Here is a 14,616-nt window from a genome sequence, read left to right on the forward strand (position 1 = left end):
AGTAATATCAAACGGCAAAAGCTGTCCCAGAGATCTAAATCTCAACTCTAAGATCCAGCTCCACTCAATGACCAGCAAGCTACAGTGCTGGACACTTTACGCCAAACAACTAGCAAGACAGGAACACAACCCCACCCATTAGCAGAGAGGCTGCCTATAATCATAATGAGTTCACAGACATCCCAAAACACACCACCAGAGCGACAAGATCCAGCCTCATCCACCGGAACACAGGCACCAGTCCCCCCCACCAGGAAGCCTACACAACCCACTAAACCAACCTTACCCACAGTGGACAGATGCCAGAAACAACGGGAACTACGAACCTGAAGCCTGCAAACAAGAGACACCAAATGCAGTAGGTTAAGCAAAACGAGAACACAGAGAAAGGCACAGCACATGAAGGAGCAAAGTAAAAACCCCCCAGACAAAAAAAAAATGAAGAGGAAATAGGCAGTCTACCTGAAAAAGAATTCAGAGTAATGATAGTAAAGATGATCCAGAATCTCGGAAATAGAATGGAGAAAATACAAGAAACGTTTAACAAGAACCTAGAAGAACTAAAGAGCAAACAAACAATGAGGAACAACACAATAAATGAACTTAAAAATTCTCCAGAAGCAATCAACAGCAGAATAACTAAAGCAGAAGAACGGATAAGTGATGGGAAGATAAAATAGTGGAAATAACTACTGCAGAGCAGAATAAAGAAAAAAGAACAAAAAGAATTGAGGAAAGTCTCAGAGACCTCTGGGACAACATTAAATGCAACAACATTCGAATTATAGGGGTCGCAGAAGAAGAGAAACAGAAAGGGACTGAGAAATATTTGAAGAAATTAGAGTTGAAAACTTCCACAATATGGGAAAGGAAATAGTCACTCAAGTCCAGGAGGCACAGAGAGTCCCATACAGGATAAATCCAAGGAGAAACATGACACAACACATATTAATCAAACTGTCAAAAATTAAATACAAAGAAAAAATATTAAAAGCAGCAAGGGAAAAACAACAAATAACATATAAGGGAATCCCCATAAGGTTAAGGGCTGATCTTTCAGTAGAAACTCAGCAAGCCAGAAGGGAGTGGCAGGACATATTTAAAGTGATGAAGGAGAAAAAACTGCAACCAAGATTACTCTACCCAGCAAGGATCTCATTCAGATTTGACGGAATAATTAAAACCATTACACACAAGCAAAAGCTAAGAGAATTCAGCACCACCAAACCAGCTTTACAACAAATGCCAAAGGAACTTCTCTAGGTAGGAAACACAAGAGAAGAAGACCTACAATAACAAACCCAAAACAATTAAGAAAATGGTATTAGGAACATACATATCAATAATTACCTTAAATGTAAATGGACTAAATGCTCCAACCAAAAGACATAGACTGGCTGAATGGATACAAAAACAAGACCCATATATATGTTGTCTACAAGAGACCCACTTCAGACCTAGGGACACATACAGACTGAAAGTGAGGGGATGGAATAAGGTATTCCATGCAAATGGAAATCAAAAGAAACCTGGAGTAGCAATTCTCATATCAGACAAAATACAATTTAAAACTAAGACTTACAAGAGACAAAGAAGGACACTACATAATGACCAAGGGATCAATCCAAGAAGAAGATATAACAATTGTACATATTTATGCACACAACATAGGAACACCTCAATACATAAGGCAAATGCTAACAGCCATAAAAGGAGAAGTCGACAGTAATACAATCATAGTAGGGGACTTTAACACATCACTTTCATCAATGGACAGATCATGCAAAATGAAAATAAATAAGGAAACACAAGCTTTAAATGATACATTAAAGAAGATGGACTTAATTGATATTTATAGGACATTCCATCCAAAAACAACAGAATACACTTTCTTCTCAAGTGCTCATGGAACATTCACCAGGATAGATCATATCTTGGGTCACAAAGCAAGCCTTGGTAAATGTAAGAAAACTGAAATTGTATCACATATCTTTTCTGGCCACAACACTATGAGACTAGATATCAATTTCAGGAAAAAATCTGTAAAAAAGAAAAACACATGGAGGCTACTACTAAATACTAAATACACTACTGAATAATCAAGAGATCACTGAAGAAATCAAAGAGGAAATCAAAAAACACCTAGAAGCAAGTGACAATGAAAACACGATGACCAAAAACCTAGGATGCAGAAAAGCAGTTTTAAGAGGGAAGATTACAGCAATACAATCCTATATCAAGAAACAAGAACCATCTCAAATAAACCACCTAACCTTACATCTAAAGCAGTTAGAGAAAGAACAACAAAAAAAGCCCAAAGTTAGCAGAAGGAAAGAAATCATAAAGATGAGATCAGAAATAACTGAAAAAGAAATGAAGGAAATGATAGCAAAGATCAATGAAACTAAAAGCTGGTTCTTTGAGAAGATAAACAAAATTGATAAACCATTAGCCAGACTCATCAAGAAAAAAAGGGAGAAGACTCAAATCAATAGAATTAGAAATGAAAAAGGAGAAGTAACAACTGACACTGCAGAAATACAAAGGATAATGAGAGACTACTACAAGCAACTATATGCCAATAAAATGGACTAGCTGGAAGAAATGGACAAATTCTTAGAAAAGCACAACCTTCCGAGACTGAACCAGGAAGAAATAGAAAATATAAACAGACTAATCACAAGCACTGGAATTGAGACTCTGATTAAAACTCTTCCAACAAACAAAAGTCCAGGATCAGATGGCTTGTCAGGCGAACTCTATCAAACATTTAGAGAAGCGCTAACACCTATTCTTCTCAAACTCTTCCAAAATATAGCAGAGGGAGGAACACTCCCAAACTCATTCTACGAGGCCACCATCATCCTGATACCAAAACCAGACAAAGATGTCACAAAAAAAGAAAACTACCAGCCAATATCATTGATGAACAAAGATGCAAAAATCCTCAACAAAATACTAGCAAACAGAATCCAACAGCACATTAAAAGGATCATACACCATGATCAAGTGGGGTTTATCCCAGGAATGCAAGGATTCTTCAATATATACAAATCAATCCACGTGATAAATCATATTTACAAACTGAAGGAGAAAAAAACATATGATCATCTCAACAGATGCAGAAAAAGCTTTTAACAAAATTCAACACCCATTTATAATAAACACCATGAAGAAAGTAGGCATAGATGGAACTTACCTCAACATAATAAAGGCCATATATGACAAACCCACAGCCACCATTGTTCTCAATGGTGAAAAACTGAAACCATTTCCACTAAGATCAGGAACAAGACAAGGCTGTCCACTCTTACCACTATTATTCAACATAGTTTTGGAAGTTTTAGCTACAGCAGAGAAGAAAAGGAAATAAAAGGAATCCAAATTGGAAAAGAAGAAGTAAAGCTGTCACTGTTTGCAGATGACATGATACTATACGTATACAATCCTAAAGATGCTACCAGGAAACTACTAGAGCTAATCAATGAATGTGGCAAAGTAGCAGGACACAAAATTAATGCACAGAAATCTCTTGCATTCCTGTACAGTAATGATGAAAAATCTAAAAGAGAAATTAGGCAACACTCCCATTTACCACTGAAACAAAAAAAATAAAATACCTAGGAATAAATCTACCTAAGGAGAAAAAAGACCTGTATGCAGAAAACTATAAGACACTGATGAAGGAAGTTAAAGATGATACAAACAGATGGAGAGAAATATCATGTTCTTAGATTGGAAGAATCAACATTGTGAAAATGACCTTACTACCCAAAGCAATCTACAGATTCAATGCAATCCCTATCAAACTACCAATGGCATTTTTCAGAGAACTAGAAAAAAAAATTCACAATTTGTATGGAAACACAAAAGACCCCAAATGGCCATAGCAATCTTGAGAAAGAAAAACAGAGCTGGAGGAATGAGGCTCCCTGACTTCAGACTATACTACAAAGTACAGTAATGAAGACAGTGTGTACTTGTACAAAAACAGAAATATAGATCAATGGAACAGGATAGAAAGCCTAGAGATAAACCCACGCGCATATGGTCACCTTATCTTTGATGAAGGAGGCAAGAATATACAATGGAGAAAAGACAGCCTCTTCAATAAGTGGTGCTGGGAAAACTCGACAGCTACTTGTAAAAGAATGAAATTAGAACACTCCCTAACACCATACACAAAAATAAACTCAAAATGGATTAAAGACCTAAATGTAAGGCCAGACACTATCAAACTCTTAGAGGAAAACATAGGCAGAACACTCTATGACATAACTCACAGCAAGATCCTTTTGGACCCACCTCCTAGAGAAATGGAAATAAAAACAAAAATAAACAAATGGGACCTAATGAAACTTCAAGCTACTTCACAGCAAAGGAAACCATAAAAAAGATGAAAAAACAACCCTCAGAATGGGAGAAAAAATTTATAAATGAACCAACTGACAAAGGATTAATCTCCAAAATATACATGCAGCTCATCAGCTCAATTGCAAAAAAAAAAAAAAAAACCCAATCCAAAAATGAGCAGAAGACCTAAATAGACATTTCTCCAAAGAAGACATACAGATTGCCAACAAACACATGAAAGGATGCTCAACATCACTAATCATTAGAGAAATGCAAATGAAAACTACAATGAGGTATCACCTCACACAAGTCAGAAGGGCCATCATCAAAAATCTACAAACAATAAATGCTGGAGAGGGTGTGGAGAAAAGGGAACCCTCTTGCACTGTTGATGGGAATGTAAACTGATACAGCCACTATGGTGGTTCCTTAAAAAAACTAAAGATAGAACTACCATACGACCCAGCAATCCCACTAATGGGCATATACCCTGAGAAAACCATAATTCAAAAAGAGTCATGTGCCACAATGTTCATTGCAGCTCTATTTACAACAGCTAGGACATGGAAGCAACCTAAGTGTCCATCAACAGATGTATGGATAAAGAAGATGTGGCAAATATATACAATGGAATAGTACTCAGTCATAAAAAGAAACAAAACTGAGTTATTTGTAGTAAGGTGGATGGACCTAGAGTCTGTCATACACAGTGAAGTAAGTCAGAAAGAGTATAACAAATACCGTATGCTAACACATATATACGGAATCTAAGAAAAAGAAACTGGTTCTGATGAACCTAGGGGCAGGACAGGAATAAAGACGCAGACATAGAGAATGGACTTGAGGGCACAGGGAGGGGGAAGGTTAAGCTCGGACGAAGTGTGAGAGTGGCATGGACATATATACACTACGAAATGTAAAATACAAAGCTAGTGGGAAGCTGCTGCATAGCACAGGGAGATCAGCTCAGTGCTTTGTGTCCACCTAGAGGGGTGGGATAGGGAGGATGGGATGGAGACACAAGAGGGAGGAGATATGGGCATATATGTATACGTATAGCTGATTCAATTTGTTACACAGCAGCAACTAAAACAACATTGTAAAGAAATTACAGTCCAATAATGACGTTAAAATATTTTTAAATAATAAAAATAACATTCATAAGGTAGACTCTATTAGAAACATCTACCCTTCCAAGAGGTAGAAGAGATTGAGAAACCAAAAGAGATTTCATGAACCATAATACCATTGTTGTTTTTTTGGGGGAAAGCCAAATATGAATAAGAGAAAGATCAGTGCTATGATAAGTTATGAAGTCAATGAATAATGAGGAAAAGAAATACATTCTGTAGCATAGATGGAGGAGCCAGTGTTGATCATAAAAATGTAATTTAAAAACTCTCTTGTACTTTTTCTCAGATCCTCAAAACATGCTCAGGCAAATGTTAGAACAACTGGGGTTGAATCCCAGCTCTGAAACTTCTCTCCTATTGATCTTGGCCAAGCCTCTTAACTTCTTAACCTTTGTTTCTCTATTGGTAAAATGTCAATGATGATGATGAGAATGAGGATGAGGATGCTGCTGATAGCTGCCTCCAAATTTGTTGTTAGAATAAAATAATGTATGAGAAGGTGCTTTGTGACATGAAAAGTACTACAGAATTCTAAAGCATACTTTATTTTTTAGAGGGAATGTGGTGTATGGAAAGGGCATCTATTTGTAGTCAAAATATCTGGGTTTGATTTCCTGGCTCTGCTAATTCTGAGTTGTGTGCACTTGGTTAAAAGTCCTTTCAACCTTCTGAGTTGGATTTTGCTCATTTATAAAATCACTCTTATGAGGATCAAGTAAGATAGTGTGTATGATATAGTTCTATAACAAATGTGAGCCTCTGTCATCAGTAGCTTTTGATAATCTGTTTCTTAATCCTACCACCTCCTTAAATTTCCACTTTTCTCCTTTCTTTACTTTTCTTTAAAGTGTACTCTGTCTCAATTTTTAAACACCCTCGTCACTCTCTAAGTCACTGCAGTTGGAGTTCTACCTCAATCTCTTTACTGAAACAGTTTTCTTGTAATGCTCACTAATCAGCAGATCCAGTGGTATTTTTACAGCATCTCTTTTCTTTAGTTTTTAACACTTTCATAACAATCTCCTTGAAAAGGATCTTCCTCTACTTCCATGGTTTGAGATTACTTAAGTTCTACTTTTCTGGTTGTTTTTCTGGGTTTTGCTGGTCAGCTCTTCTTCCTGTCCTTTGAAGGTAGAGAAGGCCAATGGCTTAGTGTTCATTCCTCAGCCCTCTCCTCTATACCAAGAAATCATCCTCCCCCGGAATCATTTCTCCCCTGGAAATAATCCTCTCTCATTGCTTCAGCTGCCACATACATCAAGTTTTCCCAAGTTTCTCTCTAGCTATGGCCTTTCTCATTAGCTTTAGTGTCATATCACCACTGATATGTCTCCCTGTCATCTAAAAATCTCTGTTTCTAAAACCAAGCCACTCCACTCATTGCTGCCACATTAAACTTGGTAATAATTCAACACTATATGCAACATTACTCTTTGGCTCAGAACCCCTGAGTGGTTTCCCACAGTTCAGTGGAAAGTCCACACTCCTAACCCTGTTGTTCAAGGTCTGTTACAATGTGAGACCTGCTCACTTGCCTAATATTACAGACTAGCAACCTCTTTACAAAAGCCACTCCAGTCTCAATTCCTCCTCAGGCTTTCCAAATCAACCCAGTGCATTTCCACACCCCATGTGGCTTTGCATACACCATTCCCTCTTCCTTCTAGCATTTCTTAAAGCTCAGTCCCCCTGTTCATAACTTCCATAAAAATGTCCATGGCTGTCCCATATTTAGAGAGCATGCCCTTCTCTCTGAAAAATACTTGGTAGAGAAGCAAAAATCTGATACTTAATGTGAACAAAGATATTTTACAAAGACATTTGATGCAGCATAGTATAAAAAAAAGCAAAAGGCAAGAATCAACTAAAATTTCCAGGTTAAATAAATTATGTTATATCCATTCATTCAATGGAATATTTGGTAGCCATTAAAAAGATAGGTAGGGCTTCCCTGGTGGCGCAGTGGTTGAGAGTCCGCCTGCCGATGCAGGGAACACGGGTTCGTGCCCCAGTCCAGGAAGATCCCACATGCCACAGAGCAGCTGGGCCCGTGAGCCATGGCCACTGAGCCTGCGCGTCCGGAGCCTGTGCTCTGCAACGGAAGAGGCCACAACAGTGAGAGGCCTGCATACCGCAAAAAAAAAAAAAAAAAAAAAAAGAAAAGGAAAAAGAATAGGTAAACTTATAGACTGATGTTAAAAATGGTCTCCTAGGGGCTTCCCTGGTGGCGCAGTGGTTGAGAATCTGCCTGCCAATGCAGGGGACACGGGTTCGAGCCCTGGTCTGGGAAGATCCCTCATGCCACGGAGCAACTAGGCCCGTGAGCCACAACTACTGAGCCTGCGCGTCTGGAGCCTGTGCTCCGCAACAAGAGAGGCCACGATAGTGAGAGGCCCGCGCACCGCGATGAAGAGTGGCCCCCGCTCGCCTCAACTAGAGAAAGCCCTCGCAAAGAAACGAAGACCCAACACAGCCAAAAATAAATAAATTAATTTAAAAAAAAAAAAGGTCTCCTAGAGAGAACTCTTAACCACTTCTTGTTTGGCATTTCTCAATTCAAATTTATTTTTGTTCAAATTTTTAATATGCCTCAGTTTACCTTTTAACAGTCCTGGTGTCAGAAGAGGGAACCAAAGGAGAACCCCCCCCCTGCAAGAGCCCACAGGAGGAATGAGCAACCCAGCATAGGTATCTGTTGAGACCTTGAGCTTGCTGCTTTCTTGCTGCCTCTGGAGGTCATGGGTAAGACCCTCTCAAATCCTAGCACTGAAGTTTTTGTGTTATGAGCTTGCAGACTTTATTTGAGCCTTTCTTTTTCATGCTGGGTCCAGAAACCGGCTGGAGTTGGAATGAGTCAGACTTAAAAACCAGACTGGGCTCAGGAATGGACTGGTTCCAATTTAGAAACCAGACTGGATCCAGGGTCAGACTGGGTCTGACTTAAAACTGGACTGAGTCTAGTGTGAGGTCTCAGGTGAACAGAATTTTTATTTTTATTTTTTTTAAGGCTGAACAAGTAGGTTAACTATACCAAAGGTAATCTTGAATTACATTGGCCACAGTGGAGAACTTTAAACCATCTTAAATAAGCCTATCCATTTATGAGTTATCCTAGAGGAAAAAGTATTTCAGCCAGGCACTCACTATTAAGGGTCGAGGGAAAATTATTTTCTCTCCTTACAGTTACTGGTGAACAGGATGAGACCCACTGGAATGCCTCCCTCACTCTGGAGACTGAAGACATCATCCTGGGAAAACTGGCAGAAGCCGGCAAAGAGTAAGAATTTTTACTAATGTCAGCTCCCCCAGACCTCTACCTGTGGTACCTGGTTGAGAGAAGAAGGTAAAATTTCACATTGCCGCTTCCTTTCCAAATTACCAAAAAAAAAAAAAAAAAAAGGTTATTGATCCTTTCTCTCCCAGGGACAGCTATTGCCTTCTTGTCCATCTCATTTTTTGTCCTGAGAACTTAGCTTGGCAATCATCAGGTTGGGGAACTCAAAAATATAGCCAGGCAGAAATGTGGGTTACATTCCATTTGTGGCTAGGGGTCCTACCATTGCCAGCTCTCAGGGGAATTGTCTAAGTCCTTCTTTCTTTTGGCTATCTTTGGGAGTGGCTCTGGATGTCGTGCTCATGGGGTAGTTCAATACCGCCAGGAATATTTACTGTTTGTCTCGCTCAAACCTGACAAGATATTTGAAAAAAAAATTTTTTTTAAATTAGCTCTATAGTCAGAAGTTGACCAAATTGGAAGCTGATATTCAGAGCCTGATAGGAACTATTTTTTAGGCCTTCTCCCCTAACCTAAAATAAAATATGTACCCAGAGGGAACAAAAAACGTCCTGAAGCCATTGTAGAAGGATTTACTGAAGCGTTCCAAAGACACACAGCTCTAGAACGCAGGAATCTTCTGATTTCCATCTTAAAGCTCTTCTCCCTGATATAAAGAAGTAAACTAAGAATAATGTAGTTGGATGGTTGGGTCAGCATCTTGATATTCAGGCTGCAACCCAATCTTTCAAGGAATTAAAAACAACTGTCTAACACACTAAGTCTTTGTAAGAACAGAAATGTGGCTCTAGAAACAACTCAAAGCCCACCTATCCTTTTTACCTATCCCCAAATTTCCCCTATTTACCTCAAAAGGCTTGCAGATATTGTTAAAAAAAAAATTGGATTTAGGAAACAAAAGCCTTTTTTGGAGAAATTTATATCTTTTCTCTGTGCCTTTGAGATATAAACGTTCTACCTGGTCTTCTCTAGGAACCCAAAGCCATCTCTGGAAATGTAAACTTCAGGGAAGTAATTCTTATCAGAAAAAGAAGGGAGCTGCTTTGGAAATTAAGTGAATGAAAAATCTTAAAAGTCTTTTCCACAAATACTAGTAAAAGTTTTAGCTATCTGAGCAGGTAACCTTAACTTATTTTATCTGCCAGAAACACAATTTAGATCCAACTGTTCTTTTATAAAATAGTCAGTTTTGCATTATCATACCTGTCTCATGGCTAAAATTTTAAAACTAAAGCTATAAGATCTCTGCATCTGTCTGTATGTTTATGTATATCTCTGTTCATATGTTGTAGATCTGTGATATTTTTCTACCTTTGGATGGTATTGCCAAAATTAATGTGTAAAGAGCTCTATTAATTGGCTTAAAGACAAAACAAGCATTTACATAAATCAAGTATACTCTCAGAAATCCAGAAACTAACAGAAATTTTTTTCAAGTTCATTTGATCTAGGATAATCTTCAGTAAATAAAAGGTGGTTTAAGTTTGTTGGTTTAATCAAAATAGGTATGTCTTTAGAGTTATTAGCATTAAATATAATACTTTTATCCTACCTAGGTTTACTAAAAGTCAAATAAACTCATGTTATAGAATTTGTCAGAAAGAAAAATAACTTAAAATGATGGTTATCTATTTAATGTCTCACGAAATTTTCGTGAATATTCTAAACATAATTGTTAAGAACAAATAAATTAAATAGATGTAAATAAAAGTTTACTTTTTAAAAAAGTAAAAAGTTTATAAATTTTCAACATTATGCTTTATGGTATGTCTACTTAAAAATAGTTTCTAAAATCTTTTTGGTAACTTGAAACAAAGTTATGCTGAGATAAGTTAAATGATGGATATTCACTGAATATCTAGATCATTTCCAAATAAGATAAAATACTGAAACATTAATTACTGAACATAGCTTTATCTACTTTTGGCTTCCTTTTCAGAGGCACTAAAGATATTTGGGTTTATTACTAAACAAGTTTTGTGCCAAAATGAAAAATTTACTGAGAAAGAATATACTTCCAGAAATCGTGAAATGTATTTATAAATTTGCCAACCCACAGAATGCTAGTATAACAGACACTCCACAATTGCTTACATCTTAGTTTCACTAGGAAAAAACAGTTCTAAGTATTAAGAATTCTAATCAATATATACAATTAAAACTACTTAGAAAACTTCATGGAATTGAACCTTGGGTCCACATCCCTCAGTTAAAAAGGGCTTCTCCAAACTCTTGGAACTGCATACCAACTGGAGACCTAAAATTAAAATTGACTAAGGAGGTCCTTACTCAGAGGCAGATGGCATCTTGTGGTAGACAGCTGTCTCCCAAGATTGCAGATCAAGGTCTTTAACACCAATATGAAATGTTTATTCCTTTTGCCTTTTCACTACTTGCATTTTTTCTCTGTTAATGCATAGGAAGATAATGCTCCTTAACTCTGGCAACTGTTGATGAATCTACTGCTAAGGCCGTAGGTGAACAACCAAAGTCCCAAGATTTTCTTGCCAAGGTAAATTTAGATAATAGAATTGCTTTAGATTAGTTATTGGCTGAACATGTGCCATAGCAAATGTCTCCTGCTGCGCCTTGATCAATATCTCTAGTATTGTAGCAAATACAGAAAATTAACAAACAAGCCACTTGGTTAAACAGGTACATCCTTTGATTTATTTGATACCAGCTAGTTTGGTTCACTGGGGCCCTGGCTAAGGAGTACACTTTAGTCTCTTGATATTATCCTCCTAATAGTTATCACTGTAGTCTCTGTGGTGTGCTATATTCTCTCAAAGGTCTTAAATGCATGTTCACAGCCATCAGCAGTACATTAGCTGGTCTTACTGTGCTTGGAGAAACAGAAACAAGTGAACAACGAGATGAACAGCAAAACAATTCTTCCACGGACATGACATCATAAGAGTTTCACAATGAGACAAGAGAAACTTAACTCTGATGGCGACAAAGAGTGGCATTAATACTAAATTTTTGGTCAATTTTTCACATAGGAGAGGATGACCAAAAGGGGGAAATTGTTAAGTTGTTTTAAAAGGAGACCATTAGACTGAGGTGGCTCTAATGCCATGGCAGCTTACATAAGCAAACCAAAATCTATGCCTATAAACACCTCAAGGTTACAAATCAAAATGCTAAGGGTAACCAATCACAAACAGCCAACTAGGCTTTACGTTACAGACAATCAATAATTGCCTTTCTTTGCTTCTGCCTTTTCTCTATAAAAGTCTCTCCCTGAGCTACTCTTGGTGGAGTGCTCCTAACCACTTCTAGCTTGGCACTGCCTGATTGGAATCAATTTTCGCTCAAATAAACTCTTAAAAAAGTCTCCTAGATAAAAATGCAAAATGCAAAATGCAGAAGTCTTTATGGTATGTCCTATTTGTGTGAAAAAGGAAATGTTATATATATATATATATAACATATATATATATGCATAGTTTACCCTAGAGGTTTCCTGGGAAATTTAAAAATTGCCACCTCTGAGAAAGAGGACTGGGAGTCATGGGAAAGAGGGTGATACTTTTAAACTTCATACACTTTTATATTATTTGAATTTTAACCATGTGCATTTTCAATTAAAATAACTATAAAATAAAGGAATATGCACAAAAAGTGGAAAACGATGAAGAATCCAGATTTTACCTCTACCATTTGTTAGCTATGTGGCTTTGGACACGTCACTTAAATTTCACAAATTTATTTTGATATTGTGATTTAAACACAGACTATTACTCACATAAAATTTAATAAAATTAATGATGGTCGTTCAGGGTCAATCTGGGAAGTCACAACGCACAAAAAGAATTTTATCTTTTGTGAAACACAGTGAAAATGTAGGTTCTGGGGGAAATCATTCTCTATAATTTGGTAACATCTTGGGAGAGACATGCTGCCCTTGTGCAAACTATACAGTGACATGAAAAGGGTGCACACAGAACCTAGGCCTGTTTCTGTTTAGTGCACAGCTCTGCCGAGAGGTCCAGCCATTGCTAGCAATCTGACCTAAGGGTGAAAATAGAATGACTGTGCCTCTCTCGTTTAAACGCTGGGATTAGTGGCAGCAGGACCAGAGTCCCAGGTAGTTTTTCTTTACCTGCTGCCCCCGCCATGTGCTCATCCATGCTGAGCAGGAGCTCCCAGGCAGCTGGCTGGATATCTCCATACATCTCCTCCGTCAGAATTGGTGCTGCCTTGATTAGCAGAGATAAGGGAGCAGGCGACAGGCTCATCACCTGGGAAAAGATGGAAATGATGTCATAAAATCTTTGAAGACACTGATTGCTGTACTCCTCTAGAGTGTTAAGTGTCACTTCCCCTCTCTCTGCTTTCCTTAAATGACCTTAAAATACATTCTAAAGTGGGAGCGTATTTATTGGCATGATGTATAATAAGCTTTATACCCTATTAGTTGATGTATAATTACTCCCAAATTGTATTAATTTTATAATACTTTCACCACAAAAATTAATTTGCAAACACCTAGGGAATAAACTGTAGAATAAGTATAGCTCTGTGAGAAAGAAGGACTCCAGCCAATATATCTTTGTGTTTAAAGTCCTGGTGGACTTTCATAGCATCTTATCTTCCTTCCTGTTAGAAGTTGATTTCCACTGGAACCTGTGATCAGCCTCTAATTTATAAAGGAGTTCCATTCAGAAAGTTAGTTTTCTAAGCCAGTGAACTTGGATGGCATTTTCCCTTCAAAACATTATACATTGCAGTTATTGCTCCAGGTTAGCCAACAAAATCCCATTTAATCCATTATTTCAAATAATTTTGGTGATAAATGTAGGTTTGCGGCAAGTCTAGGTCTTTAACCATCATTTAAAACACTTTCTAGAAAAACATGGAACTTTTTTTTCTCTTCCCCTGGGAAATTTATTATGATTTAGAGTTTAGGTTGTAATAACAATATAACTGTGTCAAGCACTGGATAAGTAGCTAAATATACTATCTTTTTTAATCCATGCAATAATTCTTTGAGACGGGTCTAGTGTTAAAATCCCCATTTTAGAGATTAGGCAACTAAAACTGAGAAAAATTAAGTTAACTTGCCCAAGGTCCCAGAGCCAGAGCAGCAGGTATAGGATTTGAATCCCGACTGTCTCATTCCAAGACCTATGAGCGTCGCTACCACACATTGGTGGGAAGCTGGCTCCATTAGAGTGGAGAGAGTGGGAAGAGGCATGGTTCTAGCCAAGCTCCCCAAGCCTTGTCTCTATGGAAGTTGGCTGTCCAGCAAGAAGGGATTTTTCCTTGCATACTTGGTAGCACTCTTGCTCACCAAATTAGAGGGGCCTTTATGCCAACATTGTGCCAGTTGTCATTGTATGTCCCAAACATTAGTAAACAGGATATCTGGAGTTCCCTCCTTATTACTGCTCCGTGAACATTTCTGATCCATGCATCAGTACCTGTAGTCTGATGTATTTCAGCATCCCAGAGTCCTTTTTCCCCTCTAGGTTGGCATCTGAAACTCTCTTTTTCAGAGAAGGTGTCCTCAGGCATGATTTATCTGAGCACTGGAAAGAATATAAGATAAGTGACGAAGAGCGTTGTGTTCTCTCAAAACCCAACGGTGCTGTTCTCCTCCAAATTCTCCAAACAACCAACTGGTTCTAATGCAACAGATGATTTCAGTAAGGACTTTTTATGGGCCTGCACTTTCTGAAAGTGATAAAAGCAGTTAATTTTGTAATGAAAAGGTAGCTTAGGAGTATTTAGCAACAAACTCCTCTTTTACCACTGAGGAGACCAGGACCCAGAGAGGTGGAGTAGCTTGACCAAATTGCAAAGCTGGTTATTAGTAGAATAAGGAAA

At 37.8% G+C, this 14,616-nt stretch overlaps 1 protein-coding gene across 5 annotated transcripts in view; it reads right to left on the bottom strand.

The window, feature by feature from the left end:
- The window catches only part of UNC80 (unc-80 homolog, NALCN channel complex subunit), a gene marked incomplete at both ends in the record, with an annotated part of 247,919 nt that overhangs the window by 74,203 nt on the left and 159,100 nt on the right, over positions 1–14,616 (bottom strand). For all 5 annotated transcript variants that reach the window (XM_082630607.1, XM_082630605.1, XM_082630604.1 and 2 more), the window contains 2 exons: positions 12,890–13,028; positions 14,211–14,318. In XM_082630607.1, the coding sequence (XP_082486733.1) occupies positions 12,890–13,028; positions 14,211–14,318 (247 nt within the window). The remainder of the gene's footprint in view (positions 1–12,889; positions 13,029–14,210; positions 14,319–14,616) is intronic.

Source organism: Mesoplodon mirus, assembly GCF_964341445.2.
Source record: "Mesoplodon mirus genome assembly, chromosome: 8".
Taxonomy (NCBI): domain Eukaryota; kingdom Metazoa; phylum Chordata; class Mammalia; order Artiodactyla; family Ziphiidae; genus Mesoplodon; species Mesoplodon mirus.